This window comes from Stigmatopora argus, chromosome 7, assembly GCF_051989625.1.
Source record: "Stigmatopora argus isolate UIUO_Sarg chromosome 7, RoL_Sarg_1.0, whole genome shotgun sequence".
NCBI classification, from domain to species: domain Eukaryota; kingdom Metazoa; phylum Chordata; class Actinopteri; order Syngnathiformes; family Syngnathidae; genus Stigmatopora; species Stigmatopora argus.
This window is the reverse complement of record NC_135393.1, coordinates 9,163,201-9,186,267: the sequence shown is the minus strand read 5'-3', so window position 1 is coordinate 9,186,267 and position 23,067 is coordinate 9,163,201. Positions and strand designations below refer to the sequence as shown.

Below are 23,067 nucleotides of genomic sequence, written 5' to 3'. Positions count from 1 at the left end.
CCTTGGGATAATCATTAAAACTTTTTCTCTTAATTTGGCGTTTCTCAGCTTCTTGGGGCATCACGAAACAAGGTTTATTGGGGGTGATATCATGCACTCTTAGTTTCTCAACCACGGTACACTAACTTAATTTCCCTCAAGTGTATAAAAGGACTTCTATTGTGCATATTTTTCTATAATTTGTTTAGTTAAATTAGTGACGATATTCTCCACAACCAGAGGTGGCGGTAGTGTGCTATAGAGTCGTTTGCGTTACCAACAAACTAAACCTGTAGCATTTTTGAACGTCCGCTCTTCCTAACTTTTTAACAACAACAAAAACACTTCATCGTCGCCGAACACTTATTAAGCGTAAACCTTGGCATCCAGTGAATTAAATGGCTTACTATGCTAAAGGCTTGTTCGAAGAACGAAACTGATGGCGTATGGCGCCATATTCAAAATGTCACACAGGTGCTCTTTGACCATTTTTCTTATTCGTCATGCCAAACAAGCAGAAACGGACCGAGAATTATGTTTCATTTCTGACTCAAGAGAGCCTTCAAGCAGAAGTAAGGGCGTTTGCTAATCTGCATGTTTATCTTTCTCTCTCATGTACAATAACTTCTCTTTTTTTAAAGCAAATAGGCAGTAAAAGGGGCAGGTTTTGGCAGGGAGATGACAAATTGCCCTCTCATCAGTGTAAAGAAGATGTGGTGTCACTGCCATTCTCTTCATCATGCCTGCAGTCCAACAGAGGACATGTGCAGCCGCTGCAAGGGCTGCACAACTTTTTGCAAGACATCCAAGCATCTAACCCGGCATTCCATGTCCAGAATGTGTTCAGAATGCTGCAGAGGAAGGCCAACAAGAGTCTACAAGGTACAAATAATCATTTTGTTCAGGGGTGTTTAATCAGAATTCTGTATGAACCTTGGTTTCGGTGTATATTCAAAGATCAATATCTCATCTCATTTTCTGAACCGCTTTAGGAGGGTACTGGAGCCTATCCCAGCTGACTTCAGGCCAGAGGCAGGGGACACCCTGAATTGGTGGTTAGCCAATCACAGGGCACACGTAGACAAACAACCATTCACGCTCACACTCATACAAAGGGGGCAATTTAGAGTGTCCAATCATGCATGCCTTTGGAATGTGGGAGGAAACCGGAGTACCCGGAGAAAACCCACGCAGGCCTGGGGAGAACATGCAAACTCCACTTAGGTGGACCGACCTGGATTTGAACCCAGGTCCCCCAACTGTGAGGCCGACACGCTAACCACTCAACTACCGGGCCGCCCTAAAGATCAATATATATGAAACGTAAATGTACCACATTTGTATTTTAAGCCGTTTCGGTGATGATTAAAAAGTTTTTTTTCAACATTGGTCAGTTGTAAGTCATTAGAAAAATCAATAGTCTGTATAATGTAAACATTTATTTTTTCCTTTTAGAAAAAAACAGTAGTTCACTTTACAATACAATTGCAATATCCTGCACGGAAATTTTTCCATCAGTTATTGTTACATCCCATTGTATTATATTGTTGTGGCTTAATTTTTCACTATCATCATCTATCTTTTTTTTCTTTTTTTTTTAATCCGGAAAAACAACAATATTAACTGAGTATCATTGGACACGACAGCATCCAGAAGGACTGTATTTGAAGCGTAGTTACGACATTTAGAACAGTGGTTCTTAACCTGGATTCGATCGTACCCTAGGGGTGCGGTGGAGCCTCTGCCGCGGAGGTCAATACGAGGAATTTATATATATATCTTCAATTTGAAAATGTTATTTTACACTAAATTAGGGTTTGGTGAATGCGCATATTCAACTGGTGTGGGTTCGGTAGCTCCAACAAGGTTAAGAACCACTGATTTAGAATATGAACCTATCTTACCATTTATCTGTTTCTTTACCTCTGAAAGGAGAGAACAACCTGGATTTAAAAGTGACTCCAGAAAGCACAAAGAAGGACTCCAAATACCTGACTACAATGGCGTCAAGTTCAAGCCTCCAGACCCAATTTTCAGTTGAAACGTGTCCCCGAGTGAGCAAGCTGAGCCGCAGTCGGAGAATGAAGCTACCAAGTGGGAATGGTTGTAAAACTATTGACAAAACACTCCAAACGGTTAAAAAAGGTAAACAGTCTGATCACTGTTTCCAATGAAAAGCTTTGCATGCAATCAGTAATGTGTAATATTTTTAGATTCCCATTGTGAGGATGTGTTATGGACAGACAAGTACCGTCCTCAATGTGCAAGTGAACTTATTGGAAATATCCTACAAGTGAGAAAATTGCACGAGTAAGTGGTCATAATTTTCAAACACACAAACTGTTATTGGTATATGTATATATTTAATTGTACTGGGCTTTATTTTCAGTTGGTTGAAAATGTGGAAACAGCACACCATCTTAAGTGAGAGCAGGACAATAAAGCAAATGAAAAGTGAAGAAAAGAGCAGCGGAAACGGTTCTGCACAAGGTAAAAATGTCAAGTTTAGTTTTAGGAAACATTTATTTACAGCTGCAGCTGATCTCCAACACATTTTCTATTAGGAAGAAATGGCTCTTATTGTTTAGGGAAAACTTTTACTTTCATTTATATCCATTTAATTTGGAGGATTATGAGTTTCACTTGCTATTTGGTTGTAGAAATATGGGATTGTGGAGACTTTCAGGGAGAGATTGGGACAGAGGAGCCAAATGAGGAGCCGATGTGCAACACCCTGCTCATCACGGGGCCTTCGGGCGTGGGAAAAACCTCCTTGGTGTACGCCTGCGCGCAAGAACTCGGCTTTCAGGTCACAATCTACAAAGGCTTCCTCATACATCTGTTTGAAATATGTTTAATTCCCTCTCTCCTCTGTACTGGCAGGTGTTTGAGGTGAACTCATCTTCCCAGCGTAATGGCCGCCAGGTTCTGTGTCAGCTGAGGGAGGCGACGCAGTCTCATCAGGTTGAGACGGCTGATAAGGACCCACTAAAACCGGCCTACTTCAACAACTACGGCAATAGGAGAGGCAACCTTACAAGTGAACATATTGTTGGTAGGATTACGAATCAGGAAAATGAAGTGCTGTCTCTTTCCGCCATCTACACAACAACAAAAGTATAACCGTTGTCTTTTCTGATTTCTATAGAAGGCAAAGTGCCGCCTCCCAAAAAAGTCACCCTCAGCTCAAGAAGGCAGACATTTGGCATCCGGAGGCGCGCAGGAAAGAAAAATGCTGTCACCCTAACAAACTTCTTTAAGATGAAGGCCAAAGCAGATCACCTGTGTGGCCTGATGCCGACAGAGACACCGAATGAGAAACAGAACGAGCGCACTGACTGTCAAAAGACACCACAGCACAAAAACGGCCATTAACCCGGTAGGGCGTGGACGCCATTTTAGCAGCGTGACTCTAACTGGATCCAGTTTGACACGCAATGGCAATGGACAAAGCAGCTCCTGTTCTCTGAAGACAACTCGATATCACAGGACTGATCAAAGTGCCACCAATGTACACTTGAAATGTCTGAATGGCCTTGCTGATTTCTCCGAGCTCATGTCGTACATGGATGCCACAATCACAACAGCGGAAGCACTTGATCCAGGTGCACGTGCAAGAGAGTTTGTCTGGACTGGTGTTGTTATGAAAGACAGTTTGTCAGATGAAACAAGTGAGGAAAAAGCCTGGAGTCACAACCAGGAGAAGCTGTTGGAGATTCGGGCTTTTATGGAAGCTTTGGGGTGTCGTAGGTGTTGGAGTCAAATGTCAGATATTAGGACTCAAGTACAGACAAGCAGTCTTGAAGAGTTTTCCAATGGGATACACTTAAATTATCAACCTCCAGTTGAGCTAATGTGAGTTTTCTATTCAATGGTTTCAACTCATTGCTGCTTATTTTAACGGTATTTGAACTGGAACATGCCCAAAGTAGACAGACAGCATTGTCTTGTTCTTTCATTACATGAATGGGTGCGGAAAAGTTCCGATTTTTTTTTTTCCCTAGTTCTTGACTGATTGTATGTCAGACGGTCTAGTATGAAATTGCTAATCAGTGTACTGTTTATTGTATCCACAGCACGTGCCAAAAGAGGTACAAGATGAGTCGGGCAGTTTTAAGTACTGAGCCGTTTGGCCTACTGGGAAACAGGGAGGCTATATTTATTGACTACATGCCAACCCTCCGCTCTATCAGTCGGTCTGTGCGGAAGCAAAAAGATGAATGGGCAAAGTAAGCAAACACTTCATAAAGTGCAGTTAAATTAGGAAACCATTAAGGACTGACACTAAACTATTTGCAGTTAATAATATTTCTACCTACCTACAGTTTTATGGAATTCTTTCTATTTTTCTTGTTCAATTTCCTCTCCTCATAGGTGTGTGAACCATCTCCAAAGCTTAAACTTGGGCCTCTCAAAGTCAACGCTTCAACTCCTGGGCCAAGACTTCTCCAGTACCACTCTGACAGCCTAAACAAAACTACCTCACTTTTTATTTTCCAGGAACCATAAATAATGGAAACAACTCTTGTGAAATCAACGTTGAAAAATTTGATGAAATTATGTGCATATAGGTAAATAAATCATTTTATTTTTAGGGGTGAAGTGGTGTTGGCATTTTCATACTTGCTCAATGGGAAAAAGTAGACACAAAATATGTAAACTTATTTTAATGGGATTTTAATGCACTCTTAAGAGTTTGGATAGAATTTTTTCTGGATTTAATTAATCTAAACTACACATATTCCAGGTCAAAATATCGATGTAGAATACATTTTAAAAATATTTTTCTTGCGTCTATTTATCACACCGTTCCGTTTTTTGGTGGCTTATTGTTCTTGTAGTTCTGTTAACGGAAATCAGTGTTAGCGGAAAGCACAATAAAACTACAGACGTGAAGCGGAAGTGTGTAATTCGTCACAGGATATTGGCGCGAGGTACAACTAGTTGTCGAGTAATGCATGGCGAATGGCAGTTGGACAAAATACTATAAGCAATGGGTAAATGCAGATTTAATGATTGCTAGCTCGATCGACAGGATTTTGTGGACTGGCTCAAACGTGGTCCTGACAATGACACTCAGGCGTACTGCACGTTGTGCAAAAGACCATTGGAGCTCGGGATCCTGGGAGTAAAGGTACTCGAATTCCACGTTAAATCCAATAAATCAACACGTGGCGAGTCTCGTAGAATTGCGCAGTTCTAGTCGTTGGCAGACACATCCACAAATGATACTTCAAAGGACATACGCGACCGAATGGGCTCGACACAAACGATGAAGGCCGAAGTTTAGTGCGCATTGAACACCGTGGCGAAACACCAGTCATACAGAGCAAACGACAACATCGGGGAACTGTTCAAACTAATGTTTCCCGACTCGACGATCGCGAAAACATTCCAGTGTGGAGAGACAAGACCACACTATCACTCCTGTGCTCTCTTTTTCTGCCCATTTCATTATCTAAAATAAGTATACATGTTCTTTTCAACGGTCAGCATTTTAAGTGGAGGCATTATTTTGATTTTTTTTTAAACTGAAAATGTTGCGTGTTGTAGTCTGTGTATTTCAATGACAATAATTGTCAGTTGAAAGCAATCTGGGTCCGTTTTTTCCTATTTTTAATACTTCGTGAAGGTCTTAAATTGAACCCACAATGTTCTAAGAAAGGTCTAAATAGTCTAAAATTGCACTTGTTCCAACCTGCAGACACTGTAAATGTTGTTCTGTATTTATTTATCTAGTTTATTAAGGCAGATTTATTGTATTTCTGTGTTCTTGCTCTTCGATCATTTCATTAGAATTTCCATTTTCAGACCTGACACCCAGGTGGTTGTCATTCCCAAGATGCCCGAGCTGCGGAGGGTCATCCGGGCGCTCGCCGCCAAGAGCAAGGAGCCCTGCGCCCCCGTCCCCAAAAGTTTCATCCTCGTGGGATGGAGTGGTGACTTGAAATCGGGTACCACGCCCAAGACCGCCAAGGACATTGTCTTCCACGGTGCAACAGCCGGCTTCTCAACTGGCGGCACTCAAAGAACAATGTAAGAATTTGTCTTATTTTTGGAAATATTCAATGAGGACAGCAAATCAGCAATGTGTATTTTGTTTTTGTACATTTTTCAGTCAAAATGGTGGAGAATGATCGCTCCTTTGAAAACAGTACAGTGGTTGAAAAGGAACGACGCTTAGCTACCGGGAATTGCTCTTGATGAGTCCATTGAGGAAAATCAGACTGCACTCAACGTCTTGAAAGAAGAATTGACAACTGAGGCAATTTCTCGAATATAATTTAACTATCAAAAGGATTAAAAAAGCCAAATATTTGGACATCTGGCATCAAGTTGTAGTCAATCCTTTAATAGTTGTCAATTTGTAATTTTGAGCAATTAACCATAATTTCTTTGTTGCTGTCTTCTTCAGATCCGGAAGACTGGCGACGCTTGCCCAAAAGACGCCCTTCTCCCATGTTTCCATGTTCCAGTTTGCCATTAACAGTAGTAAGAATGGCCTAATGGCAATCAAAGTCAAAAATGTTTTCGCTATTTTATTAAGGCCAAAGTCTTTTTCTAACTCCAGCTGTTGGTAAGCATGTGACAAGTCTAACTTGCTGAAAAGAGTGCCTCCAGCTAGGGTGGCAAAAAGGTCTTCAACATTTGGTAGTGGATAGGTCTCCTCTTCCACACTTTGATTTACTGTGACCTTATAGTCTCCGCAGATACGAATTGACTTGTCTGCTTTGGGTACCACTACTATGGGCGCGGCCCACTGACTATGTTCTTTCGTTGAGATAATGCCAGCTTTTTCTAGGCGATTTAACTCCGTCTCAACTGCATTATTTAAGGCACTGGTCTGGCCTTCCTGAAGATCGGTTTGGTATTTGGCTTTACTGTAATGTTGGCCTTAAAATCCCGAATAGTGCCTAACTCCTCAGCAAACACTGCTCTGTGTCTCTGCAACACTGTATCCACATCTGCGTTGTTACCGCCCCTTGCTGGTATAACTGAGAAGATGCTTGCCCAGTCCAGTTTGAAGTTTTTGAGCCAGTTACGGCCAAGTAGGGCCGGTCTGTCACCTTTTACGATCACTAGTGGTAGATCACCACTCTGGTTTCCATATTTTACCTTGGCCGTCACTTGTCCCATCAAAGGAATGTTCTCTCCGGAAAAAGTTGACAGCTGCACTTTACTTACTTTCAATGGCAGATGAGAGAGATGCTTCTTATACACTATTTCCGAAACAAGTGTTACAGCAGCTCCTGTGTCGAATTGCATCTCTAGAGGAGTTCCATCTAATATGACCTGTACTGTCATTTCCTTCTTCCAATTTCCGACAGCATTTGTGGGATACACGGCATTCAAGTGATATGACTCACACAGTTCATCAACATTTCCTGTTGTCTCATTTTTATTTTCCTTTACATACTGTGTGTCCTTGCCAATTTTTAGTTTTACACATCCTTGCTATGTGTCCTACTTTTGAACACTTGTGACATGTCTCTACTTTATACCTGCATTCATGAGCGGCGTGGTTGCTAAGTCCACATCTGTAACAGGGTTGATGATTTTCTCTTCTCTGTGGTCTGAAATTTCCACTTATGGTTTTACTTTTCCAATCGCTGGTGGCTGGTTGGTATTTTGACGCACTTTTGCTTGTCTTCTTCTGGTCAATCTTATTTACTGTGGCAGGTTCTTCCATTTTGCTGGCGAACTCCAACGTATTCTTTGATGCCATTTCCATGGATAACGACAGTTCGCATGTTTTTTAAAAGTTAGATCTTGCTCAGTGAGTAATCCTGGCTATCCACGGAGATCCCGGACAGTTGGTTGTGAAATCGGATGTATCGCATATCCTTCCGATAGTGATTAAATCTTGGCGACTGTAGGATAATGAACGACACCGAACTGGAGAGCGTAGAGCCGTTGCGTCAGTGCGCGCCACCATCTTGGATCTAAATACTGTTGAAACGATCTAAATATCTAATAACAAAATATCAATAAGAGCACTCATTTAACACATCGGCTGCTGCCATCTACTGTCATAGGTGTCCAATGAACCTTCATTCTCTCTGGGAGAAATAAGAGCGCTCATTTAACACATCGGCTGCTGCCATTGACTGTCATAGGCGCCCAATGAACCTTCATTCTCTCTGGGAGAACTTGCAATGTTGAAATACTTTAGACGGTCATTTTTATCAAACAAATAAAAGTCTTAGTATACTTTTAGCCCGGAACTTTGACATTAAAATAAAAGGCAATAAGTAAAATTAATTTATTAAAAAGAAGACAAAGCAAATTCACACATGGTGTTTTTATTGAAGCAGTAAAACTTACACATTCTAGCAGTAAAACTTACAAATTCTGTACAAAAATTACAAATACAAACTTACAAATTATGTACAAAGGTAATTCACAGATGGGAGTTTTTATTAAAAAAAAAACGTAAAACTTACAAATTATATATGCAATGGCTTGCAGGTACTCTACATTGTTCGCAAATCGATCCGGGTTTCCATAGTCCTCCGAGAGCTTTTTTAACCGCTCAACAGCTGCATATTTCTTTTGGGTGTGTCTGGGCATAATACCGCATGAAGCCTGTTGTATCGTTATTTCCCAGTCATTCTACTCTAATTGGAGTTTGTGTATAAGATGACATAAATTTGAAATGCGCGGTGCCAACCTTCAACTGAATTATTTGTGCGCTGTATTCCCAGCAATGTCTTTTCTCTCACATTCCATAAGGGGATAGCAAAATCTGGATGGCGTCACCCCCCCCTTAAATTAGCACCTAGCCAAGTGTTCTCAAAATAGTGGAGAAAGTCTGCTAGGACCTCATCTGTTAAGTATTCATTGGGTCAGTGTACCAATCTTGTAGGCCACATGCCTGAATTTTTCTCCAAAGGCATTGACCGAAATGGAAAAAGCATCCAGGTGTCTTAGAGTTTGGAAAATTATTTGTTATACTACTTATTGCAGCCTGTTCAAAATCAACCGTTATTGAACTGCTCCATAACACGCCCCTCTTTAATCTTAGAAAATATAGTATCATATGTTCCTTGAGTTTTTGATTTTGTAATACAGTATACAAGTGGAACCGTATGATTTTCTCCAAGGAGAGCATGGATTTTGGATAGAATTTTATCTGGAATTAATTAGTCTACACTACACATTTCAGGGTGTCCGCAGGGTCTAAAAAAGTCTAAAAATAGACATTTTCAATTTTAGGCCTAAAAAAGTCTAAAATACAGTGGTACCTCGTCATACGACCGTTCGTCATATGGAATGCTCGTCTTACGGGGGAAATTTCGATCGAATAATTCGCCCGTGATGCGGTCAAAGTTTCGTGATGCGACCAAGCCAGGTTGCCATGGCATTTTTTTTGGCATATCTTTCGTGTATAACAATATTTACGAGCACCGGATGAGCTATTCAGACCAGGAAACGCACAAGGCGCATGCGCGGTGAAAAGAGGGCTTTCTGGGTAATGAAGTATACTCGTGCGCACAACGCCGACAGGCAATGGCACTAGGCGCCGTTCGAGGGGATGCGAACACAGATGCTACAAGCTAAAAGGAGCCGCTAGCCAGCGGCCCCGAAGCTCCCATGCGAATCCAACAAAACCACCCAGAGCTGCCACCCAGGAACGTGGCGCCCTACGTTTTTCATCCAGCCGGAGATATTCGCACTGCCCCACACCTCCGGCTACCCCCTGGATGAACTAATCCGCGTTCCAGTGACAGCTCTAGCGCTGCTGAGGGTAATCCTCAAGCGCCTGAGGTGGCCCAACAACAACAACAACATGAGCAGCGGCGCGATCGCTGATAAAAGACTGCTGCTCGTCGTGCGTTATTCGATTGTGAGGACATTTGTGTGCATCATTTTCGGAATATTTTGAAGGGAATAGTACGACAGCAAACAGCCCATCGATAGCGAACGTGAGGGTGGAGTGTTTGTTCCGTTTACGAGTGCGTTTTGTGGAAGAAAAAAAACGAAGCCCCCCGCCCCTTTTGTGCCCCTCTCCCCTCGGCGAAATCTGCCCAATTTTAGTTAGATTAAACACTTTATTTCTATTAAACCACTCGTTATTTATTACTTTGTCAATATATGGCGAATTATAAGAAATCAAACTTTTTTTTCAATCCAATATCCTGTTTCTGGTGTTTTTTTCAGAGAGTTGGAACGAATTAATTTGTTTCCCATTCATTTCAATGGGAAACTTTACCTCGAGTTACGAGTAACTTGTCATACGAGCTCAGTCACGGAACGGATTAAGCTCGTATCTCGAGGTACCACTGTACAGAGATATTTTCCACTGTAAGTCTCAAATCTCATTTGGGTCTATTTATCACGCCGTTCCGTTTTTTTGTGGCTTATTGTCCTTGTAGTTCTGTTAGTTATTCAGGGTTACTTTTCGGTGTACGTGAGTGACGTAGACGTAGCGCCGTTTCTCTCCGCTAAACTCCACCTTCAGATTCAGCTCGTAGATGGTTCCAGCTGTTTTGAACAGGGGGATGAGCTCAACTTCGTACATGTCACTGGGAATGTTTACCACAAACACCTGGCACTCAAAGCGAGGTGCTAGACCAAATCATTTTATTTTTTAGGGGTAAAGTGGTGTTGGCATTTACCTTACCATAGACCTTCCAATTAGACAGGTTGAGAATTCAGTCATGATCAACAATATGAAATGCGCAAGGAATTTACTGAATGTTCGGCATTTACTCTCACCAGGTGACGGTCCGCCATACTTTCTCTGTCCATTCTCCTGCAGAATATCATATCCTGTCTTGTCCATGACTGCCATATCGGCAGAGGGTATGGACAGCGACTTGTTTTCTCTGTCCATTCTCCTGCAGAATATCATATCATGTCTTGTCCATGACTGCTACATCGGCAGAGGGTATGGACAGCGCTTTGTTGAACTCTCTTGCACTCTTCACCATGATGTCCTGTCCTAAAGATGCAGCCATCTGTCCAGTCCGTTCTTGGTGGTACCCTGTAAGACCGAAATTCTTATACAAAAATAACTCTACTTACAAACGTCTCCTAGGTATGAACATTTCAGATTATGATTTTTTTACCATGCAAATGAGTGAATCAAGATACGAAAAAGATCCAAGTTACAAAATCCCCCAACATGTAAATGTATTTCCTTATCCGTTCTATTTATTTGAATTCCCCTTATTAAGCAATTAAAAACTACATGTGTTAGGGTTATTAGTCTTACATTATATATTTGATCGCAATGAAGAACGCTTTGCTTTACTTATCTTATTAACATTAGAAAAGTTATAGTACATTTGCTTGCAACAATGTAAATGCTTGCTCTTAGTTAGACCAAATAACAGGAAGGTCAAACCCTAACCCTTGGACTGCTGGAATGTGGAGAAGAACATTTGGCTCTACATGACCTTCATTTGTTTTGAGAGCTAAGATGTCTATTGTAACTAAGGTCCTTGACTATTTGACGTCTCACTCCTGTTTCAAACCCCTCCCTTGAGAGCTGAGACGTCCATTGTAACTAGGGTCCTCGAAGTTAATAAACAAGGAAAAGATGCGTGTGACGCCAGAACTAACCTGGGGAGAGACCTGAAAGGTTCGATTCTCTCTTACAAGAAAAACCCAGAAAATTGTCTTGTCTCTTTATTTGTGCGTGCATTTGGGAATGCCTATTGTCATCCAGTGAGGACAGAGAGCAGCCGATGATCTTCTAGGCGGTGTTGATCACTCTGCATGGCCTTTCTGTCTGCTGCCATGCTTCCAGCGTACCACACTGTAATGCAGTATGCCAGGATGCTGTCCACAGTGGCTCTATAGAAGGTTACCAGAAGCTTAGTGTCCCAAGTTGTTCCTCTTGAGTATCCTCAAGAAATGGAGTCGCTTCTGGGCCTTCTTTACACTGCCGTGGTGTTGCTAGACTAGGAGAGCTTTCCGTGACGTGGACCCCCAGGAGTTTGAAGGACTGGACCCTGTAAGTATACTTCATTTATGAGGAGTGGGGCCAGATCTGTGCTGCGTTTGCGAAAGTCCAGGATTATTTCTTTAGTTTTTGTGGTGTTTAGTGTGAGATTGATCGCCAAACACCACGAAGACAGTTTGTTGACCTCATCTCTGTAGGCAGAACTCATCCACCCCCACCCTGAGATGAGTCTGACCACAGTGGTGTCATTGGTAAATCTGATGGCGTTAGTGTGGTAGGTCGGTGTACAGGGAGTATAGAAGAAAACTCAGTACACAACCAGCCAGTGCTCCGTGTAATGGAGGAAGGGAGAACTCATGCAGGGGGTGGGAGGTGCTGTCCATGATGGACATCATCCTGGCCAGCATCCTCCTTTTTCCCTCTCCTTGGCAAAGTTCTTGAACAATGGCTCAGATAACAACCCAGCTGATCTGGCATCAAGAGGAGCAAATGCAGCCCAGCTACAAAGAGTCAAGCTGGCTAAAAGGACCTGACTTTCTTTGGCAGGACAATCTTCCACTTGATGGGAGAATGGTGGGGGAAGTATATATAGTAAGGCTTTTTTCTTTAAAAAAATCGACATGGTATAGTAAGGCTAAGAAAGTCGGAGAATAAATCTGACTTCTAATTTTTCTCCTAGTTATTGCTGTGGTCCAGTGGCAAAAATATTGGTTCAGAACTTGAGGTGGGAATCAGGAGTGAGTTCAATTCCACTCTTTGCAATTCACAAATTGTTTATTGAGGTAATGAAAAGGATAAATATAACTTCCAATCACTTCATTTCAGAGGTCACTGTGGTCCAGTTGCAAAGACAAATGATCAGAACTTCTGGTGGACTCAAGTTCAAATCAGGAGTGAGTTCAATTCCACTCTTTGCAATTCTCAAATTGTTTATTGAGGTAATGAAGAGGATGAATATGACTTCCAATCACATCATTTCAGAAGTCACTGTGGTCCATTGGCAAAGACAATGGGTCAAAATTTAAGGTGGACACAAGTTCAAATCAGGAGTGAGTTCGATTCCACTCTTTGCAATTCTCAAATTGTTTATTGAGGTAATGAAGAGGATGAATATGACTTCCAATCACATCATTTCAGAAGTCACCGTGGTCCAGTGGCAAAGACAATGGGTTGAAATTTAAGGTGGACACAAGTTCAAATCAGGATTGAGTTCAATTCCATCTTTGCAATTCTCAAATTGTTTATTGAGGTAATGAAAAGGATGAATATAACTCCCAATCAAATCATTTCGGAAGTCACTGTGGTCCAGTGGCAAAGACAATGGGTTGAAATTTAAGGTGGACACAAGTTCAACTCAGGAGTGAGTTCAAGTCCACTCTTTGCAATTCTCAAATTGTTTATTGAGGTAATGAAAAGGATGAATATAACTTCCAATCAAATCATTTCAGAAGTCACTGTAGTCCAGTGGCAAAGACAATGGGTTGAAATTTAAGGTGGACACAAGTTCAAATCAGGAGTGAGTTCAAGTCCACTCTTTGCAATTCTCAAATTGTTTATTGAGGTAATGAAAAGGATGAATATAACTTCCAATCAAATCATTTCAGAAGTCACTGTGGTCCAGTGGCAAAGACAATGGGTTGAAGTTTAAGGTGGACACAAGTTCTAATCAGGAGTGAGTTCAAGTCCTCTCTTTGCAATTCTCAAATTGTTTATTGAGGTAATGAAAAGGATGAATATAACTTCCAATCAAATCATTTCAGAAGTCACTGTGGTCCAGTGGCAAAGACAATGGGTTGAAATTTAAGGTGGACACAAGTTCAAATCAGGAGTGAGTTCAAGTCCTCTCTTTGCAATTCTCAAATTGTTTATTGAGGTAATGAAAAGGATGAATATAACTTCCAATCAAATCTTTTCAGAAGTCACTGTGGTCCAGTGGCAAAGACAATGGGTTGAAATTTAAGGTGGACACAAGTTCAAATCAGGAGTGAGTTCAAGTCCACTCTTTGCAATTCTCAAATTGTTTATTGAGGTAATGAAAAGGATGAATATAACTTCCAATCACATCATTTCAGAAGTCACTGTGGTCCAGTGGCAAAGACAATGGGTTGAAATTTAAGGTGGACACAAGTTCAACTCAGGAGTGAGTTCAAGTCCACTCTTTGCAATTCTCAAATTGTTTATTGAGGTAATGAAAAGGATGAATATAACTTCCAATCAAATCATTTCAGAAGTCACTGTGGTCCAGTGGCAAAGACAATGGGTTGAAGGTTAAGGTGGACACAAGTTCAAATCAGGAGTGAGTTCAAGTCCACTCTTTGCAATTCTCAAATTGTTTATTGAGGTAATGAAAAGGATGAATATAACTTCCAATCAAATCATTTCAGAAGTCACTGTGGTCCAGTGGCAAAGACAATGGGTTGAAGGTTAAGGTGGACACAAGTTCAAATCAGGAGTGAGTTCAAGTCCACTCTTTGCAATTCTCAAATTGTTTATTGAGGTAATGAAAAGGATGAATATAACTTCCAATCAAAACATTTCAGAAGTCACTGTGGTCCAGTGGCAAAGACAATGGGTTGAAATTTAAGGTGGACACAAGTTCAAATCAGGAGTGAGTTCAAGTCCACTCTTTGCAATTCTCAAATTGTTTATTGAGGTAATGAAAAGGATGAATATAACTTCCAATCAAATCATTTCAGAAGTCACTGTGGTCCAGTGGCAAAGACAATGGGTTGAAGTTTAAGGTGGACACAAGTTCTAATCAGGAGTGAGTTCAAGTCCTCTCTTTGCAATTCTCAAATTGTTTATTGAGGTAATGAAAAGGATGAATATAACTTCCAATCAAATCATTTCAGAAGTCACTGTGGTCCAGTGGCAAAGACAATGGGTTGAAATTTAAGGTGGACACAAGTTCAACTCAGGAGTGAGTTCAAGTCCACTCTTTGCAATTCTCAAATTGTTTATTGAGGTAATGAAAAGGATGAATATAACTTCCAATCAAATCATTTCAGAAGTCACTGTGGTCCAGTGGCAAAGACAATGGGTTGAAATTTAAGGTGGACACAAGTTCAAATCAGGAGTGAGTTCAAGTCCACTCTTTGCAATTCTCAAATTGTTTATTGAGGTAATGAAAAGGATGAATATAACTTCCAATCAAATCATTTCAGAAGTCACTGTGGTCCAGTGGCAAAGACAATGGGTTGAAGGTTAAGGTGGACACAAGTTCAAATCAGGAGTGAGTTCAAGTCCACTCTTTGCAATTCTCAAATTGTTTATTGAGGTAATGAAAAGGATGAATATAACTTCCAATCAAATCATTTCAGAAGTCACTGTGGTCCAGTGGCAAAGACAATGGGTTGAAGGTTAAGGTGGACACAAGTTCAAATCAGGAGTGAGTTCAAGTCCACTCTTTGCAATTCTCAAATTGTTTATTGAGGTAATGAAAAGGATGAATATAACTTCCAATCAAATCATTTCAGAAGTCACTGTGGTCCAGTGGCAAAGACAATGGGTTGAAATTTAAGGTGGACACAAGTTCAAATCAGGAGTGAGTTCAAGTCCACTCTTTGCAATTCTCAAATTGTTTATTGAGGTAATGAAAAGGATGAATATAACTTCCAATCAAATCATTTCAGAAGTCACTGTGGTCCAGTGGCAAAGACAATGGGTTGAAGTTTAAGGTGGACACAAGTTCTAATCAGGAGTGAGTTCAAGTCCTCTCTTTGCAATTCTCAAATTGTTTATTGAGGTAATGAAAAGGATGAATATAACTTCCAATCAAATCATTTCAGAAGTCACTGTGGTCCAGTGGCAAAGACAATGGGTTGAAATTTAAGGTGGACACAAGTTCAACTCAGGAGTGAGTTCAAGTCCACTCTTTGCAATTCTCAAATTGTTTATTGAGGTAATGAAAAGGATGAATATAACTTCCAATCAAATCATTTCAGAAGTCACTGTGGTCCAGTGGCAAAGACAATGGGTTGAAATTTAAGGTGGACACAAGTTCAAATCAGGAGTGAGTTCAAGTCCACTCTTTGCAATTCTCAAATTGTTTATTGAGGTAATGAAAAGGATGAATATAACTTCCAATCAAATCATTTCAGAAGTCACTGTGGTCCAGTGGCAAAGACAATGGGTTGAAGGTTAAGGTGGACACAAGTTCAAATCAGGAGTGAGTTCAAGTCCACTCTTTGCAATTCTCAAATTGTTTATTGAGGTAATGAAAAGGATGAATATAACTTCCAATCAAATCATTTCAGAAGTCACTGTGGTCCAGTGGCAAAGACAATGGGTTGAAATTTAAGGTGGACACAAGTTCAAATCAGGAGTGAGTTCAAGTCCACTCTTTGCAATTCTCAAATTGTTTATTGAGGTAATGAAAAGGATGAATATAACTTCCAATCAAAACATTTCAGAAGTCACTGTGGTCCAGTGGCAAAGACAATGGGTTGAAATTTAAGGTGGACACAAGTTCAAATCAGGAGTGAGTTCAAGTCCACTCTTTGCAATTCTCAAATTGTTTATTGAGGTAATGAAAAGGATGAATATAACTTCCAATCAAATCATTTCAGAAGTCACTGTGGTCCAGTGGCAAAGACAATGGGTTGAAGGTTAAGGTGGACACAAGTTCAAATCAGGAGTGAGTTCAAGTCCACTCTTTGCAATTCTCAAATTGTTTATTGAGGTAATGAAAAGGATGAATATAACTTCCAATCAAATCATTTCAGAAGTCACTGTGGTCCAGTGGCAAAGACAATGGGTTGAAATTTAAGGTGGACACAAGTTCAAATCAGGAGTGAGTTCAAGTCCACTCTTTGCAATTCTCAAATTGTTTATTGAGGTAATGAAAAGGATGAATATAACTTCCAATCAAATCATTTCAGAAGTCACTGTGGTCCAGTGGCAAAGACAATGGGTTGAAGTTTAAGGTGGACACAAGTTCTAATCAGGAGTGAGTTCAAGTCCTCTCTTTGCAATTCTCAAATTGTTTATTGAGGTAATGAAAAGGATGAATATAACTTCCAATCAAATCATTTCAGAAGTCACTGTGGTCCAGTGGCAAAGACAATGGGTTGAAATTTAAGGTGGACACAAGTTCAACTCAGGAGTGAGTTCAAGTCCACTCTTTGCAATTCTCAAATTGTTTATTGAGGTAATGAAAAGGATGAATATAACTTCCAATCAAATCATTTCAGAAGTCACTGTGGTCCAGTGGCAAAGACAATGGGTTGAAATTTAAGGTGGACACAAGTTCAAATCAGGAGTGAGTTCAAGTCCACTCTTTGCAATTCTCAAATTGTTTATTGAGGTAATGAAAAGGATGAATATAACTTCCAATCAAATCATTTCAGAAGTCACTGTGGTCCAGTGGCAAAGACAATGGGTTGAAGGTTAAGGTGGACACAAGTTCAAATCAGGAGTGAGTTCAAGTCCACTCTTTGCAATTCTCAAATTGTTTATTGAGGTAATGAAAAGGATGAATATAACTTCCAATCAAATCATTTCAGAAGTCACTGTGGTCCAGTGGCAAAGACAATGGGTTGAAATTTAAGGTGGACACAAGTTCAAATCAGGAGTGAGTTCAAGTCCACTCTTTGCAATTCTCAAATTGTTTATTGAGGTAATGAAAAGGATGAATATAACTTCCAATCAAAACATTTCAGAAGTCACTGTGGTCCAGTGGCAAAGACAATGGGTTGAAATTTAAGGTGGACACAAGTTCAAATCAGGAGTGAGTTCAAGTCCACTCTTTGCAATTCTCAAATTGTTTATTTGGTAATGAAAAGGATAAATATAACTTCCAATCATGTATAGGCGGGCCGCCTCGTGGTGCAGTGGGTTAGTCACCTGCCTGCGGCGTGGGTGTCGAGGGTTCACGTCCCGGTGTCGACGACTGTATGGTGTCGGCAGTCGGCCGAAGGCCGACTGTCGAACACCACCAGGAACCCCCCCCCCCAACTGTCTTCCGGTCAGCCGAAGGCTGACCGGAACATAATTGTTTTGCTGAAAAAAATGACTAAGTGTTTATTTTAATGAAAAAAGGATTACTCATTTACTGAACTACATAGTGTCGTGATCAGTCAAACGAGAGCAGGATTCGAACCCCAGTCTCCCACACGGCAGTCAAATCCACTAAATTGAGTTCTGACCCATTGTCCTTGCCACTGGACCACAGTGACTTCTGAAATGATGTGATTGGAAGTTATATTTATCATTTTCATCACCTCAATAAACAATTTGAGATTTGCAAAGAGTGGACTTGAACTCTCTCCAGATTTGAACTTATGTCCAACTTCAATTTCAACCCATTGTTCTTGCCACTGGACCACCGTGTCTTCTGAAATGATTGGAAGTTATACTTATCCTTTTCATTACCTCAATAAACAATTTGAGAATTGCAAAGAGTGGAATCAAACTCACTTCTGATTTGAACTTGAGTCCACCTGAAGTTCTGACCCATTGTCTTTGCCACTGCACCACAGTAAAGTTGGAAGTTGTATTTATCCTTTTCATTACCTCAATAAACAATTTGAGAATTGCAAAGAGTGGAATTTAACTCACTCCTGATTCCCACCTCATGTTCTGACCCAATGATTTTGCCAGTGGACCACAGCAACAACTAGAAGGTGATGAATCAGAAGTCAGATTTATTCTCCGATTCTCTTAGCCTTACTTGCTATGTCATTTTTTAAAGAAAAAAAGCCTTACTATACTATGTCGTTTTTTAAGAAAAAAAGGCTTCCTCTACGATGTCGTTTTTCAAGAAAAAAAGCCATGCTATACTATGTCGTTTTTTAGGAAAAAAGCCTTACTATACTATGTCGTTTTTTAAAGGAAAAAAGCCATACTATACTATGTCGTTTTTTAGGGAAAAAGCCTTCCTCTACTATGTCGTTTTTCAAGAAAAAAAAGCCATGCTATACTATGTCGTTTTTTAGGGGGAAAAGCCATACTATACTATGTCGTTTTTTAAGAAAAAAAGCCTTACTATACTATGTCGTTTTTTAAGAAAAAAAGCCATACTATACTATGTCGTTTTTTAAAGGAAAAAAGCCATACTATACTATGTCGTTTTTTAGGGGGAAAAGCCATACTATACTATGTCGTTTTTTAGGGAAAAAGCCTTACTCTACTATGTCGTTTTCCAAGAAAAAAAGCCAAACTATACTATGTCGTTTTTTTTAGGAAAAAAAAGCCTGACTATACTATGTCGTTTTTTAAAGAAAAAAAGCCTTACTATACATGGTCTTTTTTAAACAAAAAAGCCTTACTATACTGTGTCGTTTTTAAAGAAAATAAGCCTTACTATACTATGTCGTCTTTAAAGAAAAAAGCCTATACTATGTTGTTTTTTAAGAAAAAAGCCTTACTATACTATGTCGTTTTTTACGAAAAAAAGCCTTACAATACTATGTCGTTTTTTACGAAAAAAAGCCTTCTAATACTATGTCGTTTTTTTTAAGAAAAAAGCCTTACAATACTATGTCATTTTTTAAGAAAAAAAGCCTTACTATACTATGTCGTCTTTTAGGAAAAACGCTTTACTGTACATGGTCGTTTTTTTTAAATAAAAAACCCTTAATATACATGGTCATTTTTAAAGAAAAAAGCCTGACTATATATACATAGTATTTATTTTTTAAACAAATAAAAGCTTTACTTTACATAGACCACTTTTTTTAAAGAAAAAGCCTTACGCTGTCCAGCCATTCAAGTCATTTTGCATGCCAGCTTTACGTTTGTACCAAATCTCGGGGTATTCTTTGCTCAGTTATGAAGCACGTCTAATAAGATGAATAAATATTTGACATTATCGTCGACAAGGAAAAAGAGTGTCGCCAAACTTTCGTCAAAACATATACTACAAGCAGTTGATCCCGAGCTTCGCAAAGTGCACATCCAACATAGTCAAGGCCACAAAGGTGAATTCAATAACAAATCGCCGCACTAAATTTTCTGACTGGTCCAGAGTAGTGAAAGCAATCGCAAGGCTCAAAATATTTGTTAGAGAATTCAAGGGACTCCAACTAAGAACAATTGAAACATGTCCAAGTCTAGATGGGCTGGTGAGAAAGCTGAAGTTGCTCATTAGTGAAACCACACATGACAAAGGAAAAACACACACTAGGTCAGTACATCTAGAAAGACCCATTGACAAAATTGTTACTTTGCTGGAAGCTGATTAGGGAACATAAACATTTCATTTAGATTTTGCAGAGAAAACACATCCAAAATAGATGAGTGATCTTGGTGGGTGTGTATCAATTTAAGTGTTGATATATGTTAAAAGGCATTCAATTTCATGCTCAACTATTGTTTCATATTTTATTTCCGTTGGGACAGATTATGTGGATGAGCACATACAGTGGTAGCAGGATGTGATGAATGCGCATGAGTAAAGTTTGGTGGCAGAATTTGACACTTATGACAAGCGGCCAACGAGGTATTTAGTTAACATGTACATTGTGGACTTAATGTTTTGTGTATCTGTATTGTTTCTCCAACTTATACTTAGTTCTCACGGCATTGCTGATGATACGCGGAATGCATGTTGGTGCCTTTTGACATAACCAGCAATAATTGCCCGTATCTAAGAACCTACCTGTGTCTACTGTCAAGAGAGCTACACTATGCCAGACCTGGGAATTGTACGGCCCCCGGGGCGCATACGGCCTTTTGGTTGGTTGAGACCGGGCCACGTAAGGTTGATTGGAAATTACAAAATAAACGTAATTGCTAATTTTAGCTCACGCATGATCTAAAGTGGCATTGCTATTATTTTGAAGTAATTGTTATCTTTACTTGCATAATGACGCACTACAGAAACTTAAGCCCTACAAAATTCCGGGTCATGCGAAAATAAGACAGATGCTGAATGCAGGGTTTTTAACACAATATGGACCACAAAGTATTTATTTACTGAAGTCAGAGGTAAAGTCGTGTGTTTAGTTTGCGGAGAGCAGATCGCTGTGTTTAAGGATTACAATTTGTATCGGCATTACCGCTTATTGAAGCAGCATAGACATACCGTAGCCATGGCTACTTAGAAATTTAATAGAACTAAGAAAATTGATTAAATTTGCATGTGGCATAAAATGTATGTCTTTCATTATTCATTTTTGTATTGAAAATGTTGATTGCCACAAATATTTTGACATGATTGTTTTCACAAAATTTTGTGTAATAAAGTGCTCAATAATTGTGTTTGCAGCTTTTTTTTAAAATAAATGATGAAATTATCCCAAAAAACGACTGTAAAATTAGAACTTTTGCTCTTAAACGCCAATAAGAAAAAAATCGTCTAAAATCTGAAAATTCTCTTTACCCATTCTGAAATACCATTTTCAGTGTTTGGCAGCTCTGAGTATACTATTATAAGTCGTATCAACTTGTCAAAACAAGGTTGCTTTTTCTAAATAAACAATTAATATTATGCAGAATGGAGTTCAGTGTTTTGGTCTGGCCCGCCACAATATTTTCTGTTTCTCATGTGCCCCCCGAGAAAAAATAATTGCCCACCCCTGCTCTATGGCAAAGTTTCTCGCTTGCACACCCTGGTTTTTCCCTCTTTTCTCCCAGTTTTTGTCTTTGCGATATTTGACGCAAACATCTCATCTGCCTTCATAAAAAAAAAAGGTTCACCTGTGACGTTTGTGTCAAAAATTGTAAACACAAAAACAAATTCCCCTTCACCTAGCGTCAAAATAAATCATATTACAACTTTAATCTTGTCCTTTGACATATTTTTTTCTCTCAGAATATGATTTTAATCTCCTGTTATTGCGGCAAAAGTAGTTTTGCTTGGATTGACATTACGTCGCTAACGCCAAACCAAACAACTTCCTCTTCATGTAGCGTCAAAATAAATCGTTTTCGACATTAATCTTGTCGTTTTACTATTTTGTTCTCTCAGGATATTTTAATCTCCTATTATTACAGCAAAAGTAGATACAGACTTTACATCACTCAAACCAAATAACTTCATAATAACGAGGACTTGAATTTCCTAAAATGAGGCGGAAAGTATTTTGGGGTGGATGCGAATGTTGACTTACTTTGGCACGCTCAGATTTTTCTGCAAGTAGTGCTTGGAGATCCTGGTGGAAAGAGCTGGACTCGAACTGCTACATCTGCCAGCCGGGTCAGTGCCAGGATCCAAAACTTCTTTGCCAACAGCAGCGCAATGAATGTTGGGAGGACCCTGCAAAAAAAGAGGCTCACTAAAAATCCATTTGTTCCGAGAAACCGCTACTAACTGGAGTGTTTTGATTTTTTTTCCTGCTCATATTTTCAAGTGAATACAGCAAATTGTTTGAAAGTCGCGTCGTGAAGCGATTGGGGTTGCCTGCCGTGCTAATGCTCACAAAATCCTCCAGAGCAAAAGAACACAAACAATGGCCAAAATCAGAAATTGTACCCACAACCGAAATGCGACGCGACTTACGTCATATAAATAAATATAAAGTATATTCATATTCTGTTTATATTATCACTCATGTCTTGTGTTGCAAATTCCACACTTGTCTTGAAACACACGACTTCCTCACTACTATAGCCTCGCGGTCCAAATAGGTATTGAAACACAACAGCCAATATTCAAATTAACGCCAAATTATGACCTGCTAGAAAGAAAAAAACCTTATACACGGGAGTCAGATCACGAGGCTCTCATTTCTCTTGGAAATATAAACAATGAATTGAGAACTGACTTAGCATTACATTTATGTGTATTTTCCGTGTTTATTCAAAAGAAATCCCCCAAGACAGAAAAAGGAGCACATGGCGTTGAGTACGAAAATGAATTAACGCCAATAGCACGGTCGTGAAAATGAATGGACTCCTGTGATAAATGTACTCGACTTTTACCTGAGTCCTTAGTCTTGCATGCGGTACCTTGCGTGCTAGCGTAAGGTTCATGCTAACAGCTAGCATATGACGTAATTCCGGTCCTCGCGAGCCCGTATCCGGTTTGTTTTTCATATCTTCCCCATCAACACACCTGAATCAAATAATCTGGATTTTTTTAAACTCAATTCTATGTCATTCCAAATTGATCGTCAATTTTTCAGAGCATCATTTGGTTAGCCTTGAGAATAATGTTGTTTGTACATTCTATGCATTAGTGTAGTGTGCTTTCTTCTAATTCCAATTTAATTTTAGCATAAATCTTTACACAACGC

General features: G+C 39.7%; 1 protein-coding gene, 1 long non-coding RNA gene and 1 pseudogene across 3 annotated transcripts; 2 read left to right on the top strand and 1 right to left on the bottom strand.

Moving 5' to 3' along the window:
- Window positions 1–267: 267 nt before the first annotated feature.
- Window positions 268–4,581, top strand: LOC144077201 (uncharacterized; annotated as a pseudogene). The gene is made up of 10 exons (XR_013300912.1): window positions 268–551; window positions 621–861; window positions 1,912–2,124; window positions 2,193–2,289; window positions 2,369–2,469; window positions 2,640–2,788; window positions 2,863–3,034; window positions 3,128–3,834; window positions 4,056–4,208; window positions 4,354–4,581. The product of XR_013300912.1 is annotated as an uncharacterized LOC144077201 (transcript).
- Window positions 4,582–4,911: 330 nt separating this feature from the next.
- On the top strand, window positions 4,912–6,810 carry LOC144078083 (uncharacterized). Its single transcript, XR_013301168.1, has 4 exons — window positions 4,912–5,113; window positions 5,791–6,015; window positions 6,098–6,244; window positions 6,395–6,810. It is a non-coding gene; the product is annotated as an uncharacterized LOC144078083 (long non-coding RNA).
- Window positions 6,811–10,609: 3,799 nt separating this feature from the next.
- Window positions 10,610–22,839, bottom strand: LOC144078086 (uncharacterized). Its single transcript, XM_077606286.1, has 3 exons — window positions 22,754–22,839; window positions 21,943–22,088; window positions 10,610–10,966 (listed from the first exon to the last, which is right to left on the bottom strand). The coding sequence occupies exons 1-3, from the start codon at window positions 22,817–22,819 to the stop codon at window positions 10,831–10,833; spliced, it is 348 nt and encodes a 115-aa protein (XP_077462412.1). The 5' UTR covers window positions 22,820–22,839; the 3' UTR covers window positions 10,610–10,830.
- Window positions 22,840–23,067: the final 228 nt, after the last annotated feature.